Source organism: Erythrolamprus reginae, chromosome 2, assembly GCF_031021105.1.
Source record: "Erythrolamprus reginae isolate rEryReg1 chromosome 2, rEryReg1.hap1, whole genome shotgun sequence".
Classification (NCBI taxonomy): Eukaryota; Metazoa; Chordata; class Lepidosauria; order Squamata; family Dipsadidae; genus Erythrolamprus; species Erythrolamprus reginae.
The window spans coordinates 123,782,291-123,800,381 of record NC_091951.1 but is presented as its reverse complement, the minus strand read 5'-3'; the positions used below and the strand labels follow the sequence as shown (position 1 = coordinate 123,800,381).

Here is an 18,091-nt window from a genome sequence, read left to right as displayed (position 1 = left end):
TATAAGTAGCTAAATGTTCCTTTGTTTCCCATTTGATATCAAATATTGGTCCCTGTAATGTACTTTATTCCCTGAGCTAAATATAGACATGCTATTAAGACTACTATTAAGGCATACATGTTTTAATTTCCAATGTAATTTATTAGATGAGTGATGTGTGTGTGTGTGTGTGTGTGTGTGTGTGTGTGAGAGAGAGAAACCTAACTTGTTCTATATAGCTTTTTATATATTCTTGAGATTTCTTCTGTTTGAAACCCTGACTCCTAAATGATATTGTAAATGCCAGCTAAAAATGTGGGACGTTAAATCGCTCTCCTTCTCATTCTTTCAGATACTGTAAGTTGCTTACTCATTGCTACTGCAGTATGAGTCATGCAGGCTTCCTGTTATTGAGCAAGCATATTATTTCTCCTCTCCTTTCATGCTGCAGGCATTACAACTTTTGCTCTCCCTGCTCCTTTCATGGGCTTATCCTGAGCTCCCCCCACTGCCTCCTGGTTTATTGGTTCAGTCCAGACTCTCCTGGTTGACCTTGAGAGAAATCAGGCGGGAAAATGTGCCTCAGAGCTTGCTAGTCTCATCTCAGTTATGAAGCCCAGTTCTGAGCCTCGCTTTGGCAAGCAGCGTTTTCCAGTTGTTTATGTCACCCGTTTTGGGAAACACCCTTGTGGCAGGAAGATTTGTTCTGATGGGAAAAGTCCTCCTAAAAAAACAGCCCAGGAGGACCTCCATTCCTGCCTTTCTGACAAAGCTTCTGCCACTTTGCACAAAACAGGCCCAGTGGGTGCCGCCCCTCAGAGACAAAAGAAGCACCCAAGCTTGGGATTCAAGATGGTGCAAATCCAAGGAAGCCGAACTGGACATCGACAATCACAACAGCGTGAAAGCCAGAGACGCAATATGGCCAAACCCCCAGACCGAGAAGCTTCTCAGCTAGCCCCTTCAAGGAAGAAAGGCCGGGGAAGCAAAAGGAGGGCAGCAAATTCTACAATCTCTGGTACTCAGAAATGTTCAACCCAGCATTTATCTGATATGACACATTTCCCCAAGCTTTTCAGTTGCAATCTTAGGCAGCAGAAACCAATGCAGTGGAGGACTGAAACATTAAATAATTAATTTAAAATAAATGTATTTCCCCCTCAAACTGGTCAGTGTCATGGTGGCCAGCCAATCCAGTTATTTATTTATTTAGCATGTAGCTTCTGATGCGTGGAGCAGCAGTATATGCATTAGCATCTCACCTATATTATTAAAACACAATAAAATATACATGTTAAAAAGATCTATGTTCAAATACCACAGCCTAGGCCATCTAACCACTGTTTATACACTGCTCAAAAAAAATAAAGGGAACACTTAAACAACACAATATAACTCCAGGTAAATCAAACTTCTGTCAAATCAAACTGTCCACTTAGGAAGCAACCCTGATTGACAATTTCACATGCTGTTGTGCACATTCAACTTTGTACAGAACATTTGTGGAATCATTTATATGTCTACCTAGAGTATCTCTAGGTGCTCAATCTGGTAATTTTACATAAGTGATGATCAAGGATAGGTTCATTATGAATTTTGTATTAGCAAGTGGATTTTTCTCTTCCTTCTTGGTTGCTACTGAGGCTGCAATAAGTGTTTCTCAACTTGGCATCCCATAAATTCCCAAGGCACTTCTTAAAGTTGTTAAGGTTGAGAAATCCTGACATAGAAAATATTGCCTACTTTGTCACAAAGGGCATATCCTCTTCCCACCCTCAAATGACTCCTGTCCTGTGCTCCTGCCAATTTGACTCTAAACTGGTTTAAGAAAATCTTGTCCAGATTGAGATACTTTGGCAACAGCTTGTATAATAATTCAGTCCAGACTGCAGGTTACTGTGTCTTACCAACTGCACAATTCCCCTCTTGTTTTTCCCTCACAGCTTTCTGATAAAGCAATTGCCAGCACCTTTCCTTCCTGTGGGTTTTAATAAATTCATATATTTCATAGATACACTGTATATCTGTGTTTATGTCTTTACCCATGAGGTTAAATTAATTTATATACATAAATGTAACAGCAAAATGCATTTCCATGAAGCACAACAACCAGCTCTTTTTTTTAAAATGGCCCTGGCTATCACTAATATTTTCTAAAATACCATTATTAGGAATGCCATTATAACATGGTTAAAAACACTTCTTAAAATAGAAAATTCCTAGTTTAATACTCAGGAGGTTTTTTTTCTTTTAACAAGTATTATTCCTTCCCCTCATATGTAATAGCTATTTTTCCTTCAGTTATTTTTAAAAAATAAGTTGAGAGCACTGGTAAAGAAAAAAAAGGAAATGCTGATATTTTTTTAAAGTCTACAGAAAAGTAGCTACCTTGGAAAAAAATAATAAAATGGAAACAAAATTATTCATGAAATTATCTTATTTTTTCCATTTTTTAAAAATATTCTTTTTCTATGAAGATTTATAATGATATGTGCCACCTTAAAAAGGACAAACCATAAAGAAATTCAGATGATATTAACTTTTGTCTTAAGTACAATAGACATTCTCACCTAGCATTTTCCAAATATGTTGAACTTCAATTTGGATATGTAAAGCTTATATACTGCCCCCACCCTCCTCGCCTTTCGCAAGAGTCTAAAAACTCACCTATGCCGCCAAGCTTGGGGTTATTATATTCTCCCCCCTGGCCGATAAATGTATAATGTGTTTGTTGAGTGAATGGTTATGTACGTATTTTAATTGGTTCTTCAGTTTTTTAGTTGTAACTGAATTATTTGGATTTCAATATATATTGTGTTTTTTATATGTGGTAAGCCACCCCAAGTCCTCAGAGAGGGGTGGCATATAAATCCAATAAACTTAAACTTATACATCTAGTAGGCTCAGGCTATAGATGGCAGTTAACAATACAACTAGCAAGATAAACAATATTGATATTATTAATAACCTAGAAGTTCTAAAATCTAGCCAAACACATACTATAACCTTACATATTCAAACTTTATTTTAAAAATTATATCAATTACTGTTAGTTACGACCTTGGGACAATTGAAGGAGGAAATACATAAATTACTTATTCAGAATTTAATATAATGTTCATGAAACAATGCTTCATGAAAATAAAAATTATTCATAATTTAAAAACTGAATAAGTTTCTGCTTTCTGCTTTCCAAATTAACTTCTAATATAGTATATAATAAAAATGTGCAACCTAACATTATGTAAGCTTTCATGTAAATCACTAGTTATAATCTTGGATGCAGACATAAAGAACTATTTTAGCATATCTAAAAATACAAATGAGTTTTTAAAAACTGATTTGCTCTAGAAAGTCAAAAGGTTACTGCCTTAGCAACAGACAGCAGAGTGAATCCCTCCTCCCATTTTATCTCATTTTGATTTTCATCTTCCTTTATGTTTCAGCTGCTATACGAAGGAAAAGATGAGTGATATACAAAAACATTATATCCTCTGGAAAGCCTATAATTCTGCTGTCAAATTATATGAAGTATTGATTTTTCAAAATAGTTTGTTAAGAATCTTAAGATCAACACCTCCGTTATAACGAAAGAAGAAAATAGACAGTATTTTATACCCACATGGTCACAGTAGTTTAAATTGAATCACAAAATAAATACAATTAAATTATTTTAATAGGTGGCTTTCAAGAGAGTGGAGCAAATGAGTATGAATTCTCTACATCCGAAGAAATTGCTAATAAAATGGAACAAAAGAAAAAGGTAGAACATCAGAATAACAGCAATAGTATGTAGCACACTGAAAAATGGTTTGGCTAGTACACTGGGTGTCAGTGATGGTTGAAAATGGTTTTCTGTGCAGAAATCATATTGGTTCATTTTATGCACCTTCAATATGCAAATAACCTGTCAAGGAATAATGACAATCTAGTTGTGACAATTTAAAATGCTGCCTACTGAAGATAGAAGTCTGACTTCAGAGCTAAGTTCCTTCTCCAATCTAGGGGAATCTGAGATTACAGACTACATGTGTCCTCCCAGCCTCATTTTTATAATTTGAGGCACATTTTTTAAACATTTGGAGGCAGGTTATACATATAAATTGTGGAGTAAGACCTGACTAAGTTTAAAATAATTAAACAATAACTTCTCTCTACCTAAACTTTAATAATAGGAAGACATATTTCATTTTGCATATAGCTGTTTTTCTAGGTTCTCAGAAAAGTTTAATAAAAGTGCACAAACCCTTTTGTTTTATTACAAATAAATCAACCAAAATTGATTTCATATAGTCAAATGTAACATATACCTATTTTGAAATAAGAACAATTGTTAACTTTAAAAGGGTATTTTAAAGGCTTATGTGGGATCAAAGAACAAGCAGGATAATGCCTTCATTATCAAAACTACAGCTAGATTTTTAGTTTGTTTATTTTCCTTGATGGTGATGCAATTCAAACCTTGTGCAAACATTGATGGCTTTGAACATGTCACCATCCTGGCTTAAAATGCATCATATTTGATGTCATTGCCAGCTAGCATATTAAAGTTAGCATATTACTATTAAAATGCTGAGGAATAAGTTTTGAGTTATTGTATTTTTAGGAGTATATGACACACCTTTTTCCTCCCCAAAAGTGGCTGAAAATTTGAGTGAGTCTTATACTCTGAATGTAGCTTTTTCTGAAGCTTTTTTCCCAGCCCTGATTAGGTGCTAACAATCTTCCCAGCTCTTAACCTGCAGGCTTTTTCATTGTTACTCTATCTGAAGAATGTTTTTCCAGCCCTAAGTCCTTGCAGGCTTTTTTCCATTGCTCTACTTACTCCGAATAAGTTTCTTTCCTGCCCTAATGAGGTGCTAATGACATTTCCAGGTCTTACCTGCTTGTAGGCTTTTTCATTATTATTCTCTCCAAATAAGATTTTTTAAGCCCTAACCAGGGGATAAAATAGTGTGCTGAAGCTGACCAGACTAAGGATGCTAGCCAGCTGAATACCTGGTAGGCAGATTATTTTTCCTCTATTTTCCTTCCCCAAAACTAATGTGTGTCTTATACTCAGGTGCATCTTATATGCAAAAATACAGTATATTGTTAAAAGAAACCCAAGTTATATTTTCTTATGAGTGAAACAAACTTCTTGAGATAAACATAGACATAATTTAGGGTTTTTTTTTGCCAAGTATACATGTTTTTTTTTTAAAAAATTGCCCTAAGGGTAGCCAAAAAGGATTCAGAGTCAGGTAGTTCATAGGAAATGATTTACAACTGGAATAGGGAAAATGAGAGGGAGAGTCTGCGGAGAGGGGCGGCATACAAATCTAAAAAATAAATAAATAAAATTATTCATACATTATTCATACATGAAGTAGTATGGTTCTGTCCATGTTTCTTGCATATCTTTTTTTCCCTAGTCTGCAGTGTGGCGTGAAGTATTTGAAGTAATTTCTAAAATGGTAGAAGAAAATGGATACTTTAGGAACAGATTGGTGTCTAATTTTCATTTTTCAGTTGAAGGTAAGTAACAAGTGAACTCTTTTCACAAGGGGAAGCTGCCAGATAATTGTGCATAATTTTTACAAAATGCATTTGTTAAAAAGCATTTTAATAAAAAGCATGTTAATTTTTATCTTCCAAATCGAAAACAAAACCCCCTTTTCCCTCCTTTAGACCAAAAAGCTGTGGTCCAGTCCACCTAATGTTAATTACAATACACTTAAAGCTTTTGAAATGATGTACAGTGATCCCTCAAGTATCGCGAGGGTTACGTTCCAAGACCCCTCGCGATACTCGATTTTTCGCAATGTAGTGGTGCGGAAGTAAAAACACCATCTGCGCATGTGCGCCCCTTTTTCCATGGCCGCGCATGCGCAGATGGTGTTTTTACTTCTGCACCTGGGAAGACTCAGGGAAGGTTCCTTCCGCCGCCCAGCAGCTGAGGAGCCGCCTGCCCGCCCGCCGCTTTTCCGCCTGCCGCTTGTCCGCCGCTTGTCCGCCCGCCGCTTTTCCGCCCGCCGCTTTTCCGCCCGCCACTTGTTCGCCGCTTCTCCGGCCGCCGCTTGTCCGCCGCTTTTCTGCCCGCCGCTTTTTCGCCCGCCGCTTGTCCGCCCGCCGCTTGTCCGCCGCTTGTCTGCCCACCGCTTGTCCTCCGCTTTTCCGCCCGCTGCTTTTCCGCCGCTTGTCCGGCCGCTGCTTTTCCGCCCGCTGCTTGTCCGGCCGCCGCTTTTCCGCCCGCCGCTTGTCCGTCGCTCGGTGCACGATCGGGGTTTCCCCTTTGCATGAGCGGCGGGGAATTCTGGGAGCTGAAGACCCAGGGAAGGTTCCTTCGGCCGCCCAGCAGCTGATCTGCTCGGCAGCGCAGTAGCAGCGAGGAGCCGAAGATGGGGTTTCCCCGTTGCCCACGCAAAGGGGAAACCCCATCTTCGGCTCCTCGCTGCTACTGCGCTGCCGAGCAGATCAGCTGCTGGGCGGCCGAAGGAACCTTCCCTGGGTGCCGCCCGCCGCTCGAGAGCAAGAGGGGGAGAGATAGAAAGGAAAGAAAGGAAAGAAAAGAGATGAGAGAGGGAGGGAGGAAGAGAGTGTGAGAGAGGAAGAAGCAAGATAGAGAAAGAGAGAGAGAAAGAAAGATGAGAAAGGAAGGGAGTGACGTCATCGGGTGGAAAAATCGCGATATAGCGTTTCGCAAAGATCGAGATCGCGAAACTCGAGGGATCACTGTACTGGTAATGACTTGAATCTTTGCAGGAATCCAAATTAAAGCATAGTTAATAGATAGCCTTTCATCTGCTATTATACAAACTGATTGAATCTGCTTTTGAATTTCATTTTTTTATTATGAGGGTTTTCTAACATTCATATCTGTAAATAAAGTAACCCCAGGAGGGGAAATGGCAACTGGCTTATCTGCACTCAGAGGCTAAGTATGGAATACTGGGAATGCCAAACTGAGGTGGAGGAATGGGGTATGTGAGGCTGAGAAGTAAAAAACAACATGTAAGAAAGCAGTTCATGAAGTTATTAGCATTTGCATTTGACTTGAAAGAAGCTTAGCACAATTCTACATCCTTCATTCTGAAACAGTAGCCTTAATTTTTATAACCTTTTCGTGCCCATAAATGTGAATAGGTCAAATTAACTTCCTTTTATTTGTAAGGAAGCCAATCTATAGAGACATTTCGATGAGTTGTGTATTAATCTGAATTTTTCCATTATGGCTTCCCAATAAAAAAAATAACAATGCTACAGTGCACTTGAATCAAAATTCTATGGATTTCTTTTTTCAAGTACTGTAGTTTTTCTTCTCAGAGAATATTCATAGACAGGAATAGATCAGACAATGGGGACTATTTGGATAGATGTGGTAAAAGATCAACCAATAGGGACTGTTTGAATAGCTGTACAGTGATCCCTCGATTTTTGCGGCTTCAAACTTCGCGAAACGCTATACCACGGTTTTTCAAAAAATATTAATTAAAAAATACTCCACGGTTTTTTTGCTATACCACGGTTTTTCCCACCCGATGACGTCATACGTCATCACCAAGAGTCACTTCTCTGTCTCTTTCTCTTTCTTTCCTGTCATTCTCTGCTTCAATCATTTTCTCATTTCTCTTTCTTTCTCCCCTTTTTTCTATCATTTCTCTCTCTCTTCCTTCCACTCTTCTCTCTCTCTCTTTCTTCCTCTCTCTCACTCTCTTCCTTCCTTTCTCATCTTTCTCTCTCTCTTTCTCTATCTTGCTTCTTCCTCTCTCACACTCTCTTCCTCCCTCTCTCATCTCTTTCTTTCCTTCTCTCTCTTTCTCTATCTCTCCCCCTCTTGCTCTCGAGCGGCCGGGCGAACGGCGGGCGAGCGGCCGGGCAAGCGGCGAGCGAGCGGCCGGCCGGGTGGGTGGGCGGGCGAACGGGCGAGCGAGCGGCCAGGCGAATGGTGGGTGGCCGGGCGAACGGCGGGTGGCCGGGCGAACGGCAAACGGCGGGCGAACGGCGGGCGGGCGGGTGCTGGGGGGGCGGGGGCAGCCGACATTCAAAGCAATCTTTGTCGGCTTCCGCACTTTCATCGCTCCCCGCCTCCACCTGCAAGCCCTTGCGCGGCCATGGAAAAAGGGCGCGCATGCGCAGATGGTGTTTTTACTTCCGCGCCACTATATAGCGGAAAATCGATTATCGCGGGAGGTCTTGGAACGTAACCCCCGCGATAATCGAGGGATCACTGTATTTGTTTGTGTGGGGCCATAATAGACAGCTTGGAGTCTGGGTGTGGCTTAGATTTACTGAACTTGTATAAGAATTGGTTTGGTCTCCAATGAGAGTATCTGTATTATATTTGTTTCTTTATTATATCTTGCTTCTGTGAATATTACTTCTATGATCATTGGTTCTGGATACTGCTGTATGGTATTGTATATAAAGAAATTTCTTATATATAATTGAATCCTGTTGAAGTTCATTTACTTGTGTGCTGGTCAGATATGCTGAAAACTCTAACATTCCCATGCAATCTAAAACACTGGTTCTGGTTGCTCAGGAAGCCATCAGAGCAATCTTCTCCCTAGAAATTATCCCTTCAGATAAAAAATGCCTGTTTTATTTGTTTAACTGATAATCTACCTTTTCCCTGAAGATGAAAGTTATTCTTTCCTAGGAAATTATTTCCTAGTACTTAGAGCTCTTTCCTTCATTTTTTTCACAACTTGTGGGGAATTTGGGGCTAGGAAATAATCATTGGCCCAAAATTGTGTCTTGGAACTTCAGTTGCTAAGAATAGTTATATATCTGGGTTTCTCAGGTTCAAGCCCAATACTTTAAACATTTTATTGCCGAGAGATGGATGGAGCATTGACTCATCGCTAATTTTTTTCTCACCTTTTTTTAAAAATTATGTGGAGTAAGCAATTCTGAATAGAGTTAATTCTGACAACATTTTTTTTTGCCTGATTAACAAGAGGATAGGCAATTTATTCTTGCATATTTATGCAAATCTTCCTTGGTTAGAAGTAGTATAACTCTTGTGTGATTTGACATGTGGCAGTTAAGTGTTCTCTTAAAGTGTTTTTTAAAAAAAATTCATAACAGTGGCATTCATTATTCCGTGCCTTAAGGATGAATGAGATGCATTTCAAAATAAACAATTTGATGTGTTGGTTTCTTTATTGATTTGTTCTGGTAATTGTATTTCTTGCAGCATAATTGCCCACAATCACTGGGAGCAGGACAACATATATATTTAATAATAATAATCATAATAATAATTAGTTATTTTCTATTTTCTGCTTCACTGAGGTTTCTCAATTTTCCAATCAAGCCAACAGCTCTAGGATTCTCAAGTATTGATCAGAATTAATTTTGTTTAGTTTTTGTTCCCACAATCAGCCAAGATCATTGAATTGTGCTCCCTTGAATGGCATTAACAACTAATTATTTGTTATCCAAGTAGATGCTGCAAAGAATTCTCAGCAACCTTTGACCATACAAGGTAGGACAGGTTTGTTTAATTAGCTTCTTATTTAGTTTATTATACTATAACACATAGATGATGGTTTAGAATTACTGTTGTTGGAATTTCTAAGTATGAGGGCAAGAGTGCTGATGAGAAGTGATATGAATACATTTTTAATGATCTTCCCTGATATGTTGTTTATTTCCAATCCTAATTTATTTGAGCAATAAAGCCCTTCATGGCTTGGAACTGTGGTATCTGAAAGAATGCTTTTTCCTGTATCAGTGATGGTGAAACCTTTTTGGTTTGCGTGCCAAAACGGGGTGTGTACCCCCCCCGTTTCCCTCCCCCATGCATGCACACCCCCATGCTGCCTCCTGTGCATGCACACAACTCCCCACCCGCGTGCATGCACACAGGCCTCACTGAAGTCTGGTATGGTGAAAAAACAGCCAAATAGGCAAACCTGAAGTTCAGAAAAATAGGCTTCTGGTTTGCCTGTTGTACTGGTTTTTTTGCACTCTGGAGGCTTCAGGGAAGCTTCTTGAAGCCCCAGAGTGTGAAAAACAGCACAATGGCCAAACCGGAAGTCATTTTTTCTGAACTTCTAGTTTGCCTGTTGGGCTGTTGTTCATACTCTGGGGCTTCAGATAAGCTTCCTTGAAGCCTCTGGAGGGTGAAACGACATTCCCCAAGGCTGAAAAATCAGCTGGCCAGCACATGCATGTGCGCTGGAGTTGACATAGAACAATACCTCACGTGACCTCCAATATGGATGTGCATGCCATCTGTGGCACGCATGCCACAGGTTCACAATCACTGCCTTATATCCTAAAGCCATCTCAAATGGCCAGCTTTAGCTGCCCTCCCTCATTGTTATGTGGGTAGAGTGGATAACTAGCCAGAAGACTGTTCAGTGGTAGTTCTTTAACTTTGGAATTCCCTCCCCAGAAAGGCAATATTTTGGTTTTACTTTCCAAGCTTTCAACTGGCAAGGGATTAGAGAAAGAAACAAAGAGATCAGTGTGGAGCCGTTGGCTTGCAGAGTTGCTTCTGGCCTGCTCCTTGATGTTAGATTCAAAATCAGCTGCCTCGGGATTTGCCCATTCCAAATGCTCTTTTCTAGCTAGAATGCCTGAGATTTAAAATAGAAAAGCCTTTATCACTGAGTGGACAGAAAAGATTTCTCTTGTCAACTGCCATTGCTTTACTTATTTGACAATGGCAGAATTTTTTTTTTTTAAATCCCAAGCTTCTTAATGTGTAAATATTGTGGCGATATTGTAATATTACTTTACCGTGTAATTTATTTTGTATTTTTTGCAGTTTTTTAAATAGGCCTTTATAATTTTGTTAGCCTTTTATTAACCTGAATTTTAAACTACTCAGGGATTCTTAAATTACATGCAAATTACATGCAAATAATGTACATGCATGTTAAATAAATAGCCGTTTCTTTAAAATTAAATGAAGAAAGCTACATTGTCATGAAATAATAAGTATTTGATACAGAATATATTATTATTATTATTATTATTATTATTATTATTATTATTATTATTAATTAGATTTGTATGCCGCCCCTCTCCGTAGACTCGGGGTGGCTCACAGCAACAATAAAACAATGTAAAACAAATCTAATAATTTAAAAAACACTAAAAACCCCATTATTAAAAGCAAACATACACACAAACATACCATGTATAAACTGTATAGGCTCAGGGGAGAGGTCTCAATTCCCCCATGCCTGACGGCAGAGGTGGCTTTTAAGAAGTTTACGAAAGGCAAGGAGGGTGGGGGCAGTTCTAATCTCCGTGGGGAGCTGGTTCCAGAGGGTCAGGGCCGCCACAGAGAAGGCTCTTCCCCTGGGTCCCGCCAAATGACATTGTTTAGTCAACGGGACCCGGAGAAGGCCCACTCTGTGGGACCTAACCGGTCACTGGGATTCATGCGGCAGAAGGCGGTCCCGGAGATATTCTGGTCCGATGCCATGAAGGGCTTTATAGGTCATAAGCAACACTTTGAATTGTGACCGGAAATTGATAGACAACCAATGCAGACTGCGGAGTGTTGGTGTAACATGGGCATACCTAGGGAAGCCCATGATTGCTCTCGCAGCTGGATTCTGCACGATCTGAAGTTTCCGAACACTTTTCAAAGGTAGCCCCATGTAGAAAGCATTACATTAGTCGAATCTCGAGGTGATGAGGGCATGAGTGACTGTGAGCAGTGACTCCCGGTCCAAGTAGGGCTGCAATTGGTGCACCAGGCGAACCTGGGCAAATGTCCCCCTCACCACATCTGAAAGATGGTATATAATAGTAAAATAAATAATAAAATAGTAAAATCTCCAGCTGTAAAATTAGAACAAAGAAGATTCCATGCAACATATTGATAGGCTATGGTACTTTGTTGTGTATGCTGATTCTGACTTAGAAAGATGTAATTTTAGAAAAAAATTTATCCAAAGATAGCCTGAATGCAGAATTTCATTATATGAAAATGAAGCAAAGATTAAAACTGACATTCTATTGATGTAGTTTCCATTAAAGTTTTGTTGCTGTTGCACAATTCAAAGTAACACAATATTAAGCTTGCCAACTTAATTGGAATTTCTAGCTTCATAGTTTAATTAGTTTTAGAAAACTGATTTACCAATCCATTAAGTGTTAACTGATTAAATTTATACTGACATATTTCCTCCTTCAATTTGTCTTTGCTCAAAGTATCATTTAAGTGTGTAAGCTATGTGAGAGCAGAATATATATCATAATATTGCACATGAATGTTGGTAGGTTGGAATCTTCTATATATATAAAAGCCAAATACCACTCATCACAAAATCTCCAGAACTGTAAAGCTTACAAAGTTGAAACTTGGCATGTACTGTATGTCCCTCTTGGTTTCTAGGTATTCACTAAGAAAGGATTTTTCAAAATGACCATCACATGTTTAGTATTTCTTATAGAGTATTATATTAATTAACATACTCTGATGGTTAGGAATTAGACATTCTACTCCCATCCCCACTTGAAAGAAACTCTGTTTCAACTGCCAGTTGCCTTATATTAACATTCTTTAATACTAAGCCTTTGCTAAACTGGCTGTGGGCATGACAATAGCATGACTCATTCGGCCTGCGGACTGGGAGTTTAGACGTTCTACTCTGTTCCAACTGCAAGTTGTCTTATGTTAACATGCTCTGATGCTAAGGAGTTATATATTCTACATAAATTTTTGAGCTTTCAATGTCAATGTGTCAAGGCTGATCATAACTATTTAATTAATTTACTGTTGTAGTGAAGTCTTGGTATTTGAGTAAATGTTTCCAAGAATAACGGATGCCAAGATTAAGGAAAACATTTTTTGTTGACCCAGAGATCAAATATATCATAATTGACAAGTGATTTGAAGATGTGTTAGTTGGGCCAGTTAGTTGAATCCAAGGATTTTACTGATAATTTTTAGGCAACTAAAAATAGAGCAGCAAACTACTGTATGTTCAGCTGGTACAGCATACAAGACCATAAAGTCTACGGAGAGGGGCGGCATACAAATCAAATCAAATCAAATCAAATCTAAGTAAATAATAAATAAATAAATAAATAAATAAATAAATAAATAAATAAATAATGAATGAATGAATGAATGAATAAATAAATAAATAAATAAATAAATAAATAAATAAATAAATGATACCAGCTCCCTCCGGAGATTAAGATTGCCCCCACCTTCCTTGCCTTTCGTAAACTCCTTAAAACCCACCTCTGCTGTCAGGCATGGGGGAACTGAGACATCTCCCCTTGCCTATGTAGTTTTATGTATGGTATGTTTGTGTGTATGCTTTTTAAATAATGAGGCTTTTAGACTTTTAATATTAGATTTGTTATTTTAGACTTTTAATATTAATTTTGTTACTGTATATTGTTTTATCACTGCTGTGAGCCACCCCGAGTCTGTGGAGAGGGCGGCATACAAATCTAATAAATCAAATCAAATCAAACCAAACTACAAGGAAGGTGGAGACCTGTTTCCTCCCAGGAGATTCCTAGAGAGGCCCCACAGAGGCTTTTCCCCGCCTTTTCCGGTTACAGTTTCAGAGGCTCGGATTTGTAAGTGGAAAATGGTTCTTGAGAAGAGGCAAAAAAAATCTTGAACACCCATTTCTTATCTAGAAAAGTTCATAAATAGAGGCATTCTTAGATAGAGGTACCAATGGGACTCAGCAATATATGTTTAAATGTATTTGTATTTTTTTTAAACTAAAAATTGATGGACATACAGTACTTCCACTTAAAACATGTTGTCATACATTGGTCCTGAAAATATTAAGCACTGTTTTCTCCAAAATGTGTTTATACCTCTGGAGGAAAGAATGGATATGAATAATTCTCCCTACCTCTCCTCATTTGTTATCATTCATTAGAAATTACATATTGGCAATTATCTTTGGCTATCATTTGCATTTTTAAAACAGCACTATTATGTTACTCATCGCAAATTGTAGCTCCTTTTTCCCACAGAGCATTAATTGTGACTCACTTATTAAAGTCTATTTAGCGGAAAGCTCTTGATTCTAATGCCTTTTTTCCTAATTATTAGATTTTGCATAATATTGCACCAAAGAGATAAGTTTCCTATTGATCTGAATTCTTTATCAGATAAATTGTGGAAATAAATGGAGTAGCCCAAGTAGGATTGTAAGATACAGAATAACAAATCTGAAGAAACAGGTTCACAAGTGATGTGCAAAGTATTCTCTTATCTTTATCTAATATAATTTTAATAGTATCCATTGTTCAATGGGGATTATGAGTCATTTTCTCTATAAAACAAAGTACTGTTCACTGTAGAGACTAAAGTTCTGGGTTAGAAACCAAGAATATGTGAGTTCTAGTCTTAGGCATGAAAGCTTGTTGGGCACCAATCTTTCTCTTTCAGCCCAATCCACCTGATAGAGTTTTTGTGAGGGAAAATAAGACACAAGATGTATACTGTCTTGAATTGACCAAAAAATACAAGGTAGGATAAAAAGAACTCTAATTATTCTTCTATATTTTCTCATATGAAATTCTTCTACAGGTACGGATATAAATCAGAATTTGCAAAGTGAAATTTCTTTTACTGAGACGGTAAGTAAAACAAGTTTTGTTTCTATGACAAAATAGGATTAAAATATATGAAAATACGGCATTTATACATTTCGTCCCAATGGAAACCATTCATTAGATTTACTTGTAGAAATTGTTTGGATTAAAGTTACATTATTTCTTTGTATATTGTATATAGTTTTTTTTTAATTATATTTCTTTTACTGTATATCTTCTAGCATTTTATTATTTTCCGCTGCAATTTTCACTCCACTTTTGGTATAGCATAGGCCCTTTGCACTCCTTTTTAATAGATTAGATTAGATTAGATTTATTGGATTTAGATGCCGCCCCTCTCCGCAAACTCGGATAATAATTGTACCCACCTCCTTATTTTGTAGCAATAATAAAACATTGGTGTGGAAAAACGTTTTTTGCCCAACCACATGTATTTATAGCTAATTTCAGAGACAAATAAATGTGAGCAATAGTCAATAATGATAAAGGAATGCTGTGGCACTAGGAAAGTTGATATTATGGTAAAAATATTAAGTTATTGAACAGCTACTATGGGTGATTTTTTAAATTGTTACAAAATACTATGAGTTTGCCTTTTTATCCTAGGTGGTATATACACTTTTATTTCAAATAAACTTTTGTCAGTGCAATTTTTCATAACGGTTTCCTTGAGATATTATTTATTAATTAGAAATATATTATTATCTTTTATAATAGACCCAAGACATTGATATATCTATCAGGAAATTATAGATCCCATACATGTATAATTTGAAACTTTGTTGTTTGTTATATTTCATTTTTTTTATTGCTAACATCTAGTAAAATTGTTTCTCATTATTTGAATTTTAAGAATATAGTATTAATATTTGTTGAGTGCAAATCCAAGGAATAAATTTGTTGGTTTATGGTAATTTCTCCTATTATACTTTAATGTTAGGGAAGAGTCTCTGCTAATATCAAATATTACTATTTAGGGAATCCAAGATACATAGGGAAGTTCAATTTTATTCCATACCTATTGGTCCTTCGAGGCAGATTATGTCAGGAAACAGATTCCATAAAAAGGTTCCAAGGTTCCAGGTAGCATCCACACTAAATCAGAGCCCAAGTCAAAGTCCCAATTTATTGCCGGAGCCATGCTGCCACCTATAGTGGGAAACCTGAATCTGAGTGTCCCACCCAGTTTAATGTTCTCATCCCTTGTCCCCCACCCACAAACTTGTAAAGTTGCCCACTCAGATAGTGCCAGCATGGCTAGTCTTCCTTTCACTCCAGCCTAGGTGGGTAGGCATAGGATGGCCTTGAACCACTCGAAAGAATTCTTTGTGGCTGCATCTGTTCCCTGATGAAAATCACCCCTCCTAAGTTCCCATAAACATCACACCTTCTATAGATACAGTAGTATGGCAAACCATTAATTTATCACCAACTTCTGCACTGGCTTGACAAAAGGTTAGAAATCTACCTTATTGATATGGACTATATAGTGGAAACTTGATAGCCAGAGTGTGTTTTCCTTTCCTTCATTTTATAAACCAGGGATTTAAAGGAAAACCAGCTTGAGGTTTTTTTAATGGTCTTTTATTTCTAAGGCTTAAAACATTATTATTTTGCATTTTCATTTCATTCTCACCACCTTGTACAATGGGTTTGGATCAGAAGTAAGATGGGCTTTTTTACAATATATGCAGAATATAAAGGGGCATGCATAAGTGCACCAGTTCCGTCCCCTGTCCAATTGTCTCTCCTTATCTCATTTATCTTTTCTTTCTTTCAAATATGTTCACCTATACTTTTATATCTTCTATTCTTTTCTTTCTTTATATTATTACATATCTATTCTCTTCAATGTGTATTATGTATTGGACAAAATAAATAAATAAATAAAATAAAAATAAAATTCTTCAGTTATACTGTATGTTCTGCAATATATATCTGCACTTCTATACACATAGAAGGCTCTTAAATTACAATTTCGCAGATAGATAAGTTAAAGTTTTTCAACTTGATATATGCCGAAAAAGAAATACTCAGTGCATTTATTTGTTTTAATAAGATGTTCTTAACCAAGATATTTAATCTTTTTCTTTTAGGATGAGGCAATTTTTGGATGGGTATAGAAAAAAAAGAAACAAGGAAAAGAAGATGTATTTATTGTTTTTTAAATTTTTATTGTTATATACAATTAGCACCTAACCATTCAAGGGAAAAAAAAACATTCCCACTATCAGAAGTGTTGGAACATAAGTGTTATATAGTTTATAGGAAGAATATACAATATAAATTGCAAAATATGCATTGTGATTACTGCATTTAGTGCATTTATGATTACATTACACTGTTATAATATTTTGTTTAAATTCTAACAATCCTTTGTTAGTATTTTGTATAAGTTCTTATATAAGAATACATTATATCAATCTAATGCTACTGAAAGAACAGTTAGAATTTCAGAAAAAATAAATATATAAATTGAAACATCGGAAGTTCTGAATTAATTTTATTTCCATGCAATTAAAATGGCATACCTGAATCTTTGTACGTATGTTGAAACACTTAGGTAGCAATCAGTCATCAATCTCAGTTTGTGATAAGTAAAGTTCAATGTAAGTGAAGCAGCAAAGTGTGAATTCATAAAGGTGATGAAGTTGGGATGCAGTGGCAGTAATTTATTATTGCAGTTAGGCATTCCAATGTTATTCAACCATGTATCCGACTGAATGTTAAAAGAAAGGGTCATTCTCCTCCCAATATTCATTGTCATGATATAGGTTTTCATTACTTCCTTGCCTTTATGTATTATTGCCTGGAAACCTCGAGTCATACTGCATAATTATATTATCTAAGAGTAATATGTTTCCTGAAAATCTTAATAAAAATGATCCTTTCCTGAACAGTCAGCGAAGCAGTGGAAGTGATGTGCTGGTGCCTGGAGGCTGTTGGGGACTGGATGGGTGTCAACAAACTCAAACTCAATCCAGACAAGACGGAGTGGCTGTGGGTGTTGCCTCCCAAGGACAATTCCATCTGTCCGTCCATTACCCTGGGGGGGGGAACTACTGAGCCCCTCAGAGAGGGTGCGCAACTTGGGCGTCCTCCTCGACCCACAGCTGACATTGGAACATCATCTTTCGGCTGTGGCGAGGAGGGCGTTTGCCCAGGTTCGCCTGGTGCACCAGTTGCGGCCCTATTTGGACAGGGAGTCATTGCTCACAGTCACTCATGCCCTTATCACCTCGAGGTTCGATTACTGCAACGCTCTCTACATGGGGCTACCTTTGAAAAGTGTTCGGAAACTTCAGATCGTGCAGAACGCAGCCGCGAGAGCCATCGTGGGACTTCCCAGATTCGCCCTCGTTTCTACAACACTCCGTGGCCTGCATTGGCTGCCGATCAGTTTCCGGTCACAATTCAAAGTGTTGGTCATGACCTTTAAAGCCCTACATGGCATTGGACCAGAATACCTCCGGAACCGCCTGCTACCGCACGAATCCCAGCGGCCGATAAGGTCCCACAGAGTTGGCCTTCTCTGGGTCCCGTCGACTAAACAATGTCGTCTGGCGGG

The 18,091-nt window shown here is 37.8% G+C and overlaps 1 protein-coding gene across 1 annotated transcript; it reads left to right on the top strand.

Annotated features, from left to right (window-relative positions):
* The first annotated feature begins 588 nt into the window (after positions 1-588).
* C2H5orf47 (chromosome 2 C5orf47 homolog) lies at positions 589-16,793 on the top strand. Its single transcript, XM_070735879.1, has 6 exons — positions 589-997; positions 3,660-3,742; positions 5,394-5,496; positions 9,413-9,451; positions 14,498-14,547; positions 16,620-16,793. The coding sequence occupies exons 1-6, from the start codon at positions 589-591 to the stop codon at positions 16,644-16,646; spliced, it is 711 nt and encodes a 236-aa protein (XP_070591980.1). The 3' UTR covers positions 16,647-16,793.
* The last annotated feature ends 1,298 nt before the right edge of the window (positions 16,794-18,091 follow it).